Source organism: Myotis lucifugus, unplaced genomic scaffold (genome assembly GCF_000147115.1).
Source record: "Myotis lucifugus unplaced genomic scaffold, Myoluc2.0 scaffold_716, whole genome shotgun sequence".
Classification (NCBI taxonomy): Eukaryota; Metazoa; Chordata; class Mammalia; order Chiroptera; family Vespertilionidae; genus Myotis; species Myotis lucifugus.
Window position 1 is genome coordinate 246,418 of NW_005871764.1, and position 14,576 is coordinate 260,993.

Consider the following 14,576-nt stretch of genomic DNA (forward strand, 5'->3'; position numbering starts at 1 on the left):
GGAATCAAGCCCACAACCCGGGCATGTGCCCTTGACTGGAATAGAACCCGGGACCCTTCAGTCCGAGACCTCCTTGTTCATAGGTCAGCGTCCACCCTCTGGGCCAGCTCAGACCCTATTGGGTGACAGCTGGACAATCAAAGACAATCAAGTGGAAACTGTGTGGCATTACCCAGAACCACGGGAGGGGCTGGTCACGGAACCCTCCCCGGGAAGGCCAGGGCAGGCAGATGCCTGCAGGGTCAGGAGGAGTTTTCAAGGCAGGAAGGAGGGAGCGGGGGAATCTAACACAGAGGCCCGGCATATGTGGGAGGCAGGAGACGGAAAAGCAGGGTGTGGGCAAATCTGGCTGCAGAACAAGAGAGAGAGGAGCAAGAAGAAGAAAAAAAGAAGAGAAAATAACAAACAAACAATCAAAAAGATGGGGGAAGAAGAGAGAGAGAGAGAGAGAGAGAGAGAGAGAGAGAGAGAAAAGAATGAGGCCACAGGCAGTGCACTGGGCAAGGCCCCGTCTCACTGTGGGTCAGGTATTTGGAAAATCTTAAAAGCAAGTTCAGGCCCATCCCAGAGCCTGCACTTGCTCGCGGTGGAGCAATGCTGCACAGCCACTGCGCCAGCACGATCTGTTTCTGGTCTGTGTTTCACAGCTGCCATCTCATTCCACCCTCACCCCACCTTCCCCAGTCGGTAATTATTACCACCCGGCAGGCTCAGAGCTGTGCGGTTGTCATAGTAACTCCGACATTTAGCTAATTGTTAACACATCCTGTGCTGCGAACAAGGTGTGAAAACAATAGATTGGTTTCACCCAGAATGTTAACAAGATAATTTACAGCCCCAGCCGGTGTGGCCCAGTGGATACTGCATCGGCCTGTGGACCGAAAGGGTCCGGGTTCGATTCCAGTCAAGGGCATGTACCTCGGTTGCAGGCTCCTCCCCAGCCCGGGCCCTGGTCACACATCAATGTCTCTCTCTCTGTCTTTCCCTCTCTCTAAAAAAAAAAAAATCAATGGGAAAATAACCTCGGGCGAGGATTAAAAATAAAAATAATTTTTAAAAGATAATTTATAAAATAGAAAGAGGGGAGAAAAAATCTTCAGACTGTCTAGGAACAAGATACGGCCGTGCATTATTTTCTGTAGAAAAGAGCTTCCTATGAGCAACCTGTTCTTGCAGGAACCAAGAAGTGTCACAGAAAACAATTAGGGCTTTTCTGGAGACTCCAGGTTGCTGGGGGAGTCCTGGCAGCTGCCGGCCTCTGGGTGACCAGCGATGGGGCTCAGCCTCAGTTGTACCATTTCCGGCATCAAAATATCTCAGCCCGGCCTCCCCCACTTTGGTTTCATAAAGAGAGTGACCATGTGGACTTGAGTCTCTTTCTCACATTTAGTCATCTGTATATTAGAGTAGGAGGGCAATCACACATAAGAAATATTTGAAATCCGTATTGTCTCCAAATATTTAATTGGCTTTTCTCAATGAGGGGAATCAGTTTCAAGGATTAGTTCGATTCCATTCAGTGAAATCAGTGTTTCTTAAAAATGATTTGAAGCTCGACAAGGGCACAACATGTTGAAGTCACTTGAGTTCTCAAGTTTCCCTCTTCCTGTTAGTGTTTTGTGTTTGCCTTTTATCCAGTTCCAGAATAAAACTTAGAATACAGCAATGAGCTCACATAATGATAAATTCAGTTCCAAAGTATATTTACCTTATCGGCATGAATAAGACAATACATATTTTACTGAATTCACTGTATTAACAAATAGTAAGAAATCCCTACTGTGGATGAAAAAAGCGGCCACCTGCTAACCTGACTACCTCCGGGAAGGCCTGCGTGGAGGCCTTGCCAACTCCAGAGACCTAAATCGACCACAGAGGAGGGTCTGAAATTAAAGCCTTTAATTAAAAAGCAGCTGATGGTGGATAGTCATGTCCTAGGCCAGTGTCCTCCCTGACAAAGACCAACTTCGGTCTTTCCTGAGCCCGTTGTCCTTTTGCATCTAAGATAACACACCTGGGAAAGTCAGGGTAACTGGTAACTTCCCTTTTCCCCACCCCTCAGGGCACAACTAGCCTCCAGGGCGGAGACCACAGATTCCCTCATTGTTACTGTTACCGAGTTAATTGCTGACTGTTAACTACCCTGCACCTACCTATGTGAAGGCAGCATGTGTCCATCATTTCACTTTTATCCAATCCCAGGGTCCCCCCCCCCCACCTCCGCTTTGCTTTCTCCCGCCTCCCTCATCACCACCAATAGATTTCATGTGACACACTTATGTCTCTGCCTTTGACGGTGATTTATTAAACACGGTGAAAACCGCCATCTCCAGAGCCCTGTCCCAGTGCACTGAGATCCTGCTTCCCTGCAAGTGTCGACAGTTTGGCTCAAATAAACCCAAAGATTCTTTACAGGTTGGGATGATTTTTAGGTTAACCCAGTCATGTGAACACAGTGTGGCTGAGCCAGAAGGAGGGAGTGGTCACAGGAACGAGGGGGCCACCCACGTGAACGCGGGGCATGGCCCGTGAACAAGAATTTTACTAATTTTAAGAATGTTACTAATGTTGTGGCCCCACCCCATAACAAAGAAACAGGATTTCCGGAGGATGAGGCCCAGAAGTCAGGATTTTAAAAAGATTCCCAGGTGCTTCTAATGTGCAGCCAAGGTTGAGAACCGCTGCTCTAGTCCTATTTACAATAAATGACATTTTCCTTCTCTCTCCTAACCTGGGAGGACATGACAGCACAGGAATTTAGAGCGATGGAGGCACGCACTTTGGAGGCGCTAGACACTGGAACTTGAAGCAATCAGTGGGGTTTATGGGGCCTCGCACATGCGTTTCCACCCTAACGAGGCCAAGTGACACCATTCCCCAGGCAGCTGTGAGGAGAGAGCTGCTTTCAAACGGAGAACCGCCTAGTGCCAAATCGATCTTGGAGAAAACCACAGGATCCTTCTAAATCACACAGCATTTTATCCTAGATTGTAAAAGCCTGTTTTTGTAATTGTAAACCTCATTTCCTGTAAACATTTCCATGTTTAAGTACTTGTGATTTAGTTACATTGTTCATTTTTCTTATGTTTTGACTTTTAGGTAGAAAGGAAGAGGAAGTGAAAAATATCAGAGAAAGACACAGATCGGCTGCCTCCTGCAGATCAAGCCCACAACCCCGGCATGTGCCCCGATCCGGAATCGAACCCGGGACCTCTTGGTCCATAGGAGCTCAATCCACTGAACCACCCCAGCCGGACACCCCCATGTTCCTAACAGAAAGCACCACTTAAACCCAAGGTGGGGAGACCGCATGCTATATTTGGGAAAAAAGGGAGTTACTTTGCACTAGTCCTGGCCGAGAGCAAAGATCACACGTACATAAGGGCGGGTCCCACCTCCCAGCCCACAGCCCGTTTGTGGTTAGACCTGTATGACCTGTTTTAACCAATTTTCAGGGCTTTGCCCCAACTCGATCACGCAGTTTTTCAGGTTTCTGACTACAGCGCTTTTCGGGAAAACGTGGGTGGCTCTGAAAAGAGCCTTTGGGTCTGACAGGGGCCGAAGCACCTCACTTGGAGCTGGTGTACTTGGTGACGGCCTTGGTGCCCTCGGACACGGCGTGCTTGGCCAGCTCGCCGGGCAGCAGCAGGCGCACGGCCGTCTGGATCTCGCGGGACGTGATGGTCGAGCGCTTGTTGTAATGCGCCAGGCGCGACGCCTCGCCCGCGATGCGCTCGAAGATGTCGTTGACGAACGAGTTCATGATGCCCATGGCCTTGGACGAGATGCCGGTGTCGGGGTGCACCTGCTTGAGCACCTTGTACACGTACACCGAGTAGCTCTCCTTGCGGCTGCGCTTGCGCTTCTTGCCGTCCTTCTTCTGCGCCTTGGTCACGGCCTTCTTGGAGCCCTTCTTCGGGGCGGGAGCGGACTTGGCTGGTTCCGGCATTTTGAAATCTCAGGAGACCTGGAGGAAAATGCGGCTGGGGCCGAATCTCTGCTACTTATAGGGACTTTATGCTAATGAGGGATGCAGAGAGCCTCTTAGTTCATTGGCAGACAAACGCCAAGGCTGTCATCCCTGGGCCGGCCTATGCAAATGAGGTATAGAAATGAGACTCTCCTATTGGTTATGTGCCTGAGTCTGTTCCTAGCTAATCAGACACTCCGATTTGCTCCCAGGACCTGCCTATAAAAACGGCCATGTTCCACCTACTCTCAGAACTGGTCTGCTCGGGCGAGTGTCCACCTTTGTTTTTGCAAAGACTTTTTTTTATTTCCTAATGTCTGGACGCGGCAAGCAGGGCGGCAAGGCGCGCGCCAAGGCCAAGTCTCGCTCCTCGCGGGCCGGACTGCAGTTCCCCGTGGGCCGCGTGCACCGCCTGCTCCGCAAGGGCAACTACGCCGAGCGCGTCGGGGCGGGCGCGCCCGTGTACCTGGCGGCAGTGCTGGAGTACCTGACGGCCGAGATCCTGGAGCTGGCGGGCAACGCGGCCCGCGACAACAAGAAGACGCGCATCATCCCGCGCCACCTGCAGCTGGCCATCCGCAACGACGAGGAGCTCAACAAGCTGCTGGGCAAGGTGACCATCGCGCAGGGCGGCGTGCTGCCCAACATCCAGGCCGTGCTGCTGCCCAAGAAGACCGAGAGCCACCACAAGGCCAAGGGCAAGTGATTGGACGGGCATCGCAGCTTCCGGAAACGCTTTGAAACCCAAAGGCTCTTTTCAGAGCCCCCACCCACCTCCTAGGAAGAGCTAATGTCACTTTAGGTTAAAGGGGGGAAATGCACAGAAAGGTAAGCTTAGCTTCTCCAGACCTATGGGGTACAAACATTTTCTTTAAAGAAAAGGATCGGTGTTGCTAAAAATGGAGCAGTCTGTATAGGAAATGGCAGTCCATATGCTCTCGAAATAAACACGCATTTCAAACAGCCGCAGGACCTGGCTGGGGTCGGGAGTCGGTTAACTGCAGCCCTGGGTTGAGGTCTGTAAACCTCAGGTTGTGAGTTTGTGGGAGGCGAACTTCCCCAGCGGGTGTGTGGCCGCCCCGCCCTGTCCCGAGGGCGTTCGTCTCGGCTCCGGTTAAATAACAATAAGCTCCATCTTAGAAGCTTCCGAGGGAGGGGAACGGGCCCCTGAGACCGGTTCCCGGGCTGGCGGAGAAGACGGCCTGAATCTAGACCCGAATGGCGTCTTCTCCCCACTGACCAAGCTGAGACTGTGGCCAGTTCATAACCACCTGCAAGTCGGGGGGGTAAGTTGATGGCGTCTTTCGCTTCTTGGGTCAGTTAACCATTTAACGCCCCTAACCTGTAGTTTAACAAACTATTTTATACAACTGATACGTGCTGTGCGGGGATTTCAGTTCTAAGGCCCAGGTTACCAGCGCAGCTCAAAAGGAACACAACGGGGCCTTTTGCTCCCCCCACAACAGTTCCCAGGGATCCGATCATTTAGCTGCATCAACCCCAAGAAGCGCCGATCCGGACGGAGGGAAAAAATCCTTAGGACCCAGGCTGGGTGGCTCAGTGGTTGAGCGTCGACCTATGAACCAGGGGGTCGTGGTTCAATTCCTGGTCAGGGCTCAGGCCCGGGTTGCAAGTTCCATCCCGTGTGGGGCGTGCAGGAGGCAGACGATCAATGATTCTCTCTCATCATTGATGTTTCTATCTCTCCCTCTCCCTTTCTCTCTGGGATCAATAAATATTATTTTTAAAGAGTATTAGGACACTTTTCCAGGGTTGAAACTCACCAAGGTTTTCTGGTTGGCCCATCCCCCTACACCCCAACTCCCTACACCCCAACCTCCCTCTCTACCCCCCTCGCCATGCAGCCACCAGCCACAGAAGTGGCAGGAGCTGTGCTAAAGGCAAATTGGCAGGAAAACAAGGGAGCACCTGGATGGCCCCCCGTGGAGCACCTGGGGGGGGGGGGGGGAGTGCGATTCTAAGGGACTGAGTTCATCAAATGGCTTTTGCTAAAGGCCCAGGCCCATGAGACCAGGTTCTGTCCGCCCAGCGCTCGCTGTAGGTTGAACTGGGATCCTCGGTTGGGAATTGCCTCACCTGGGCCTCAGGACCCTTTTCACTCACCGTCCAGGTTGCCTTTGAACCCAGCCCCGACTCTGAACAGGTGTGTGAGCTGGGCCAGGTGCTGGCGCTCTCGCCTCCTCCGCGTCTTGGCTCACCTGTGGCTGGAACGGTCAGCAGTGTGGGTTCTGAGATCAGGGCAGGGTGTTCCCTGTGTCAGACACATTGGTACCTGCTCCCAGCCTATGAGCTCATTTTCCCAACCCCCCTCGAGGTAAATCCTCTCCTATCCTGATTTTATTTTATTTTAAATATTTTTTGCATTGATTTCAGAGAGAGAGGGGGGAAAAATATCGGTGAGAGAGAAATATTGACGGGCTGCCTCTTGCATACCCTCTACCAGGGATCAAGCCCACAACGCAAGCCGGTGCCCTGACCTGGAATCAAACGCAGGACTTCTTGGTCCATGGGGCAATGCTCAATCCACTGAGCCACACCAGCTGGGCCCCTGTCCTGATTTTAAAGCTGAGGAAACCGGAAAAGAGCACGAACAACTTCTGTGTCCCACGGTCAGGAAGCCAGTACTTCTAACCCCTGGCTAGTCTATAACTCCTGCCCCTAAGACATTATTGCCAGAACAAGAAAACTGGTAAAAACTCTACACAAAATAATAGGTCAATTTTGCCAACGTACCATAATGTTACAAATGGCATCCTGAACTCCGGCAAGAAGAGAAGGGAAGGAGGCACGATGTCCCTGGAATCTCCATAGATGGCTGTGCGCGCAGTGCACACCCAGCAAGAAGCCACACGCCTGGTTTAGTGTGTGACAAGGGAAGCAGGGGGACAGGTCGGGAAATGGCTTGGGAACGGACTTGAGGAGCTGCTGTGACGAGCAGTGAAAGGAGTTAGCGGATCCTTGAATTTGAAGTCTCTCCTCCAGGCACCAAAACCAAACTTTCTATTTAGTTACTTAGTTGGGAATAATACGCTTTGTTCGTTTTATTTGTTTATTACGTTTGTAGCAAGACCTTCAAGTCAAGGACCTCATCTAGTTAAAATGTTGATAGCTCACCCTAACTGGTTTGGCTGTAGATCAGCCTGTAGATCATGTTCAACCCCTGGTCAGGGCACAAGCCCGGATTGCGGGCTCGATCCCCAGGGTGGGGCGTGGAGGGGGCAGCCGATCATTGATTCTCTCTCATCATTGATGCTTCTATCTCTCTCTCCCTCTCTGAAATCAATAGTAATAATAATAAAAAGTTGGTTGATAGCATAGAGGCCCTGCCATGAAATCGACACTTGAGAAAGTCCGCTGGTGAGCAATAAATTCTGGCTTCCCTTGAGCAGGTCTCTACCATGTCCTCAGGGGAATGGATGAGCGTGAAAAACCCAGGACCTGCAATCCCTGAAGACCGCCAGGTACCAGGGACGAAGTTGATCCAAGGCAAGCATGTCAAACTCGCGGCCCACGGGCTGCATGCGGCCCACAAGGAATATTTCTGCAGCCCAGCCAGTATAACGGTGTGCGCAGTTACTCACATGATGAAAGGAAATAAGTCTCCTGTCAGATCAGGAATCACTGACGCTCACCTGGGGTCAGTTTTGAAAGTAATCGCTGCGAACAAGACTTCCCCCGAAGTAGGAGAGAGTAGAGAGAAGCGGTGCCAAGTGTCAGGAAGAAAACATGAGTGTTATCATTGCTCTTGTGCTTTTTTTTTATACTATACTTTTCTAAATAAATCTACGAGAATAGGTTAAATAATTAAACCTAAATAATTCTATGAGACTGGAAGCTTTTGTGTGTGTGTGTGTGTGTCCCACATACACTTAAGCCTTGTTTATTTGGCCCTTGTTAGCCTTTGAGTTTGACATGCTTGGTCTACCTAAGGGGTTTACTGATAAGCCAGGCCGAGGCAGAATCATCAGTTGGGTCTCTGGGGTGTCCCAGACACAGCACATCTGCTTGACACCGCATCACTGTGTATTAGACCTCTTCTTATTTTTAAAATATATTTCTTTTATTGATTTCAGAGGAAGGGAGAAAGAAATACCAATGATGACGGAGAATCACTAATCAGGCTGCCTCCTGCACACCTCCCTACTGGGGATGGAGCCTGAAACCTGGGCATCGAACCGTGACCTCCGGGTTCATAGGTCGATGCTAAAGCGCTGAGCTACACCAACGGGCTAAACCTCTTCTTATTTTTTCAACTCCTCTGTGCAGCAATATCCTTTCCTTCATCCACCCCTCACTCCCTGTTTTTTAATGTATCATTTGAACTCGTTTTTACAAGTATGGTAAGTTTTATTATAAGTTGCAAACAATCACATGTATTTTAAGGTTAGAATTAGGTTAACGTGTAAGGGTTTTTCATCTGTTGATCCTAATTTAGAATTACAAATGCAAATAACTATTCCCGTCAAGTATCATGTATGAATATTACTGGAAGATGTTAGGAATTCCATGGAGGATCCCTCATGCAGACAGAAATTGACAATAAGGGGTCATATTTAGCTCAGGAATTCTCCCCTCTGTTTTATTAAAAAACCTGAATATTGTACCAGACAGGTTAGCAGCACCAGGAGATCTACCAAAAGACAGCCATCGCCTGCATTGACACCTAGAAACCGGCACCATTAGTAGACAAATCTATGAGGGGGAAGAACAGTATGATCATTGTTACTCCAAAAGACATTAGAATATACTATGTAGACTTCAACAGAAGGTGACTCCAGGCAGGGAATCAATGTCACCGTACTGACAACATATCAGGACTCCACTGGGCTTCTCACTTGACAGTTGCTGGGGTTGGAGTTTGGGCAGAAGGAGAACATCCACATTTCCTGGGACTGAGGACGGACGCACCTTCCTTAGCAGTGAGGCTGTTTCTGAGAAAAGGAAGTGTGCTGAGTGAGCCGTAGATCCTGTGACCCGTTTGCTGCCAGTTGGAGCTGACACCTCACCGTGCTCTTCACTCAGGGACACTGGGCAGTGGCAGAGGGAAAACAAACCCGAACACACAGCTGCTCACCTGCCGAGCGGTTGGGCTGTGCACAGAAGGGACACCGTTTCTCACCCTCACACCAACGAGGACTCGGACTGCTGGGGAGGAGGAGCTGTCACTGTCCTATAAACGTTGCAGCAATTGTTCTGGGAATGTTGATTACAGATTATTATTCGACACACGGCCAGCCGACATAGCTCAGTATCTCTCCCTCTCCCTTTCTCTCTGAAATCAAGAAAAATGTATATTTTAAAAATAGACACCTGGTCTTTTGTCCAACAAGGTAGCAGTGTTAGGTAATAGGTAATTAAAAGGGTAAAAAATAGATGCTTGGGAAGAGAGGGTGTCTACCATCTAGAAACAAAAGCCCCACTAGCACTGGGTCACATGCGCCCGTCAGCTCTGCCCCTAAGGCACCAGGGACTTGCTGGGGTTGCCTGGTGATGAGCTGGGAAGAAAGCTGCGTCTCTCCCCGCGGGAGGACCAGCCCAGGCTCCCAGGTGCTGGGGGCGGGCCTCGGAGCGGACACCCACACGGGACATGTTTCTCCTCATCCAAGTCGGCTCCCTGCTTTCTTTCTTTTAAAAATACATTTTTATTGATTTCAGAGAGGAAGGAAGAGGGAAAGAGAGAGAAAGATCAATGATGAGAGAGAGTCATGGATCGGCTGCCTCCTGCACGCCCCACAGTGGGGATCCAGCCCACAACCCAGCCTGTGCCCTGACCCGGAATCGAACCCTGACCTCCTTGTTCTCCGGTGGATGCTCAAGCCCCGAGCGGCACCAGACGGGCTCTGTGCAGTGGCGTTTGCCTGTAGCCGTGCGGTGTGCAATCATGACACTGTTTCCCACAGTTACTCGAGTTCATTTTTATCCTCCTCAATCCCTTCAGCGACAGTATGATGTTAACGTACTACAGTCCGGTTCACCTGTTAGTGCTTTCATTGCATTTGGGTTCCCCCACCCCCGTGGCTGTTCATAGTTTGTTTATTTTGCTGGTACATGAAGCGTTGCTGTAGCTGTGAGAGTGAGAGTGTCCGTACAGGAAGGCAGACTCCAAAACGGCGCCTCCCTCCTCCTTCCTGCTCCTTTCCAACCCACCCCGACGGGACCGGTCTCCGCCGTTGCTTGGGTTTCTCCGTTCTGCACAGATGGGCAGGACCCGTGTGTTCCTACAGCCTCTTCCCCTGACAAGGGCATCACCCACGGGTGCGGTTTTGCGCTCTTTTTCACTTCATCCTACGTCCGGGGAGGCTCCTCTTCTCGGTCCACAGAGATCTTGTTTATTTCTGCAGCTACATCACCCCGTGGCGCCGTTTATCCGGCCACTCTCACGTGCAGATCACGTTCTCTCTGACACGACACAGCTCCAACCACCGTGCCGTGGGCAGCCTTGGTTATGCAGCTCACAGCTTGTTTGTTGTTTTGTTTTCATGTAAATATTTTTAATTTTCGTTGTTGAAAATGTCACGTCTGTCCCCTTTTCCCCATCCAGCCCCTCCAGTCCACCCAGCCGCCTGCCCCAGGCCCTCGCCTCCCCACTGTCTGTGTCCATGGCGGATGCTCTCTGCATACAAGGTCTTTGGTTGATCGCCTCCCACCCCACACCCACCCTCCCCCGCCTCCCCGCTGAGATTCCCACGCTGTCCCTTGCTTCCGTGTCTCTGGATCCACCCCGTTCATCAGTTACTTAGATTCCATCCATGAGTGGCAACTCACAGATATGGTTGTTGCGTTAAATAAAAAGAACGACAATGTTTACATTCACAGATATCCCCGCCTTTTAAAATAGTGTCCCAGGTCCAGGCCAAAAGCCAGGAGAGCACCTGCCTCCTTAAAAAGTCCCCGGGAGGCTCTGTCCACAGGCTCTCGCCACCCCATCCTGGGCTTGTAGACACGCCCCTAGCAGGGCGCGGGGAGGCGCGCATTTCTTTAGGAAAAACACCTGGTCCCCAATCTCTGCCTCCCACGAAGCAGCCAGAACACACCAACATATCACAACCCAGAAACGAGGATGCGGAGTGAAGGCAGCCAAGTCCCAGCCTATTCCCTTTCGGTTTTTCTAAGAAGCACGTGGCTGCTCTCAGCACAGCGCCCCGCTGCCCACACCCAGGCCCCGGGAGACTAAGGCGGAGTCTCCACCCAAAAGCCCTTTAGATCTTAGCGACCGAGGCTCAGGCTCGGAACAGCTCAGGACGACAGCGCCCCCGCGCGTTGAGCCCGCGCAGTGACGGCTGCACTCCACCCGCCACACACTCAGCAGCGGTGCAGGTAACTGACATTTCAGTTTATGTTTTAAATACATTTAAGCACCGTATTTCAGTTTATGTTTTAAGTATATTTTTATTGATTTCAGAGAGGAAGGGAGAGGGAGAGAGAGAGAAACATCAGTGATGAGAGAGCATCATGGACCGGCTGCCCCCTCCACGCCCCACACGGGGGATGGAGCCCACAACCCGGGCCTGTGCCCTGACCGGGGATCCAACCGTGTCCTCCTGGTTCATAGGTCGACCCTCAACCCCGGAGCCCCGCCGGCCGGGCTGAGGTCCATGTGTTAGACCCTGTCCTAGCTCATTCCGTCCTGATGCCACTGAACTGACCTCCCCACCTGTATGGTTGTTCGGACCCCCAACCCGAGAAACACTGTCCTGATGACTCAGTCCCGAGGCAGGGAGCACACAGGGCAGTTGTGACATCTTGTTGTTGCTAATCCTCACCGGAGGATGTTTTCCCCATTAGTTATTTATTTTAGAGAGAGTGGAGGGGACACAGAGAGAGAGAGAGAGAGAGAGAGAGAGAGAGAGACATTGATGTGGGAGAGACACATCCATTGTTTGCCCCCTGCACATGCCCAACCAGGGCTGGGCATCAAGCCTGCCACCGAGGTATGTGTCCTCGCCCAGAATTGAATTTGGTCCATGAGCCAAAGCTCTGTCCACGGAGCCACACCGGCTACAGTGGGAAAGGGTGGTTATGATGAAGGTGATCGCATGGGGCAGAAGTGGAGACGCTGTGCTAGGGATTCCAGTTGTCAGCAGGCAGCCGGGGCCCAGTCGTCCGCCTGTGACCATTAGGGTCCTTATTCCTCCGTAGCCCACCTGGAGCCGGGTCAGGTAGGAATCTGTGGACGTGAGGATTCGATGGCTGCCGCCCCATCCTCCCACAGTGTGGTCATATCCGGTGTAAACGTCGTTGGCAGGTCTCACAGGCAAGTCCAGAAATCCACACGCTCAGCCCACGGCCTGTCGCCACCTCCTGTGAGCGTGGCAGTCATTCCCCGAGGTGGGTGGGCCCTGAGGAACTTGATAAATACGGAGATTCTGAGACCAACTGGAGTGATTGGTTCAGAATCATCTGGAACAAGACTGAAATCTATACATAAAATTGTTAAAACACACAAACACACAGGCCCAATGGGGCCCTTGTGCTAGAAGCCCAACATACAAAACCTACATTTCAGACCTAATGTGACTGCAGGCAAAACCTCTCCCAGAAACATGCACTCAATCAGCCAGGACGGAGTTTCCTGGTCAAGCACCAGGAAGCTCATCTATCACATGGGTCCTCCCTACAGAGAGACGAGGCCACCTGGCCCGGCTGGCTTGCCTCAGAGGTTGTGTCGACCTATGAAGCAGGAGGTCACTGTTCAGTTCCCAGTCAGAGCACATGCCTGGGTCGCGGGCTCAATCCCCAGTGTGGGGTGTGCAGGAGGCAGCAGCTGATCTATGTTCTCTCATCATTGATGTTTCTATCTCTCTTTCCCTCTCCCTTCCTCTCTGAAATTAATAAAAATATCTATATATATAAAAGCCTAATATTCTATGTGTCCGACTGTCCAGGTAATGACGTCACGTAGCAACACCAGGCTTTCTCTTGCTAGTGACGACTAGTCTTGCAGTTTCTTCAGCCCAGGAACACGACTTCCTTTATAGCCAGGAGCAAACATTTTACACTTTAACCAAATGTCTGTGAAGCGTTTTCCCTGCCTCATCTCATTTGATCCTCACAGAAGTCCTGGAGTAGGTAGATAGGAGACTCGGTGGAATCCCATTTTCTTTTCATTAGCCGGAAAACAGAGATTTAGAAAGCTTATAAACTTGACCCGACTGAAAAGAAGTAAGAAATGGTGGACCTTGAAAATGACTCCAGGTTTTCTCACTGCGCAGAATATAGTCAAACACGGCTGCAGTTAAATATTTTACCCTTTGTTCTCCCTGCGTGATCTACAATAATAATGTGCTGATATTTACTGCTGTGTTGCTGACAATGACCTGAAAGAGAAGTTGGGGTGCTTCACTGGGCTGGAAAAAGTTTAGCTAAGCCAGAAAGCAGGTCTACTTAAGCAAGTTCATTCTATATCTATAAGAGGCTAAGTTGACTCATGCATGTGCGACACATATAAAGTTCTTGCTGGTGCCAATCCCACACGTGTTTCCATCTGCATTGTCGATCATGAATTTGGTTGACACTCTATTATAGAGAAAGGGTGAATAGCGATATTAAAATATTTCTTCTAATTAATTTCCTTTCAATGTGCACGAATTTGCCATGAGGTCCTGGCAGCATCAGTTGCGATTTGGTAGGGTGTGGCTCTGGGGTTGGCGGGGCCTGTGTCCCACTTGGGGGAGGCTGAGTGTTGCTTTGTGGGCGCCAGGTCCACAGTGCCATTTCTCTGTGCCAGTCCCAGCAGCTCCTGCATTGAGCAACTGCCCCCTGGTGGTTAGTGTGCGTCACAGCGAGTGGTAGGACGGAGGGAGGGACACTTAGCATATTAGCCTTTTTTATATGTAGATGTGGCACAGGGCATACTTATTGTTCAAGAGCATGAGCCAATTCCATTGAAACTGCTTAGACATGAAGGCTTTAAAAATTTGCTATTTTACATCACTTTTGTAGCACATTCAGGATTAATTTAAATTAGATGATTTTTAAACATCTCGTGAATGTTTCAACATGAAGATTTGTATTCTCATTTTTATTTCAGTAGGACTGGTGTATTACAGTGTGATCCACAGGCATCGGCCAAAAGAACTCAGCAAGAATGCAGGCAGATTTCTCAAAGTGCACCTCCACTTCCTGTGACTTTATGGACATTATCTGTAGGATCTGTTGTGTGTGAAAATACGGGGCAATAAAACTCAAAATCAATGTGATTGCCCAAAACCAATGCTACAACCAGCCACTGCACCCACAGAATAGTATCAGATCCATTTAGGCACTGGCCACAATTGTGTTTTTCTCTCAAGTGCATGGCTTGCAGTTTTTAGAGACAAGTCCACCCCGTTCATTTCGCTGGAAAAAGTCCTTTAGTTGGGTGTTCACTGCCAACTGTACTTCTGTGTTGATTGGACAACTACCTAAAGGACACCACTCTTTAGAGACCTTGCAAAAAACAAACAAACACGTCTTCAGAGAGAATGGCTTCACTTCCATCGTCCCTCCGAACTCTGCTTCCGAGATGGAAAATAAGCTGGTCATTCAATCCTCCGTGCAACTTGGTTTCCTCTTTATGAAACTCTGGGACGCATCGGGCCGTAAT

The 14,576-nt window shown here is 50.4% G+C and overlaps 2 protein-coding genes across 2 annotated transcripts; one reads left to right on the forward strand and one right to left on the reverse strand.

Moving 5' to 3' along the window:
- Positions 1-3,512: 3,512 nt before the first annotated feature.
- On the reverse strand, positions 3,513-3,982 carry LOC102443067 (histone H2B type 1). The gene has a single exon (XM_014447811.2). It carries the CDS (start codon positions 3,947-3,949, stop codon positions 3,569-3,571), a length of 381 nt encoding a protein of 126 aa, XP_014303297.1. The 5' UTR covers positions 3,950-3,982; the 3' UTR covers positions 3,513-3,568.
- Positions 3,983-4,227: 245 nt separating this feature from the next.
- On the forward strand, positions 4,228-9,184 carry LOC102419677 (histone H2A type 1). Its single transcript, XM_006105697.3, has 2 exons — positions 4,228-4,798; positions 9,014-9,184. Exon 1 carries the CDS (start codon positions 4,284-4,286, stop codon positions 4,674-4,676), a length of 393 nt encoding a protein of 130 aa, XP_006105759.1. The 5' UTR covers positions 4,228-4,283; the 3' UTR covers positions 4,677-4,798; positions 9,014-9,184.
- Positions 9,185-14,576: the final 5,392 nt, after the last annotated feature.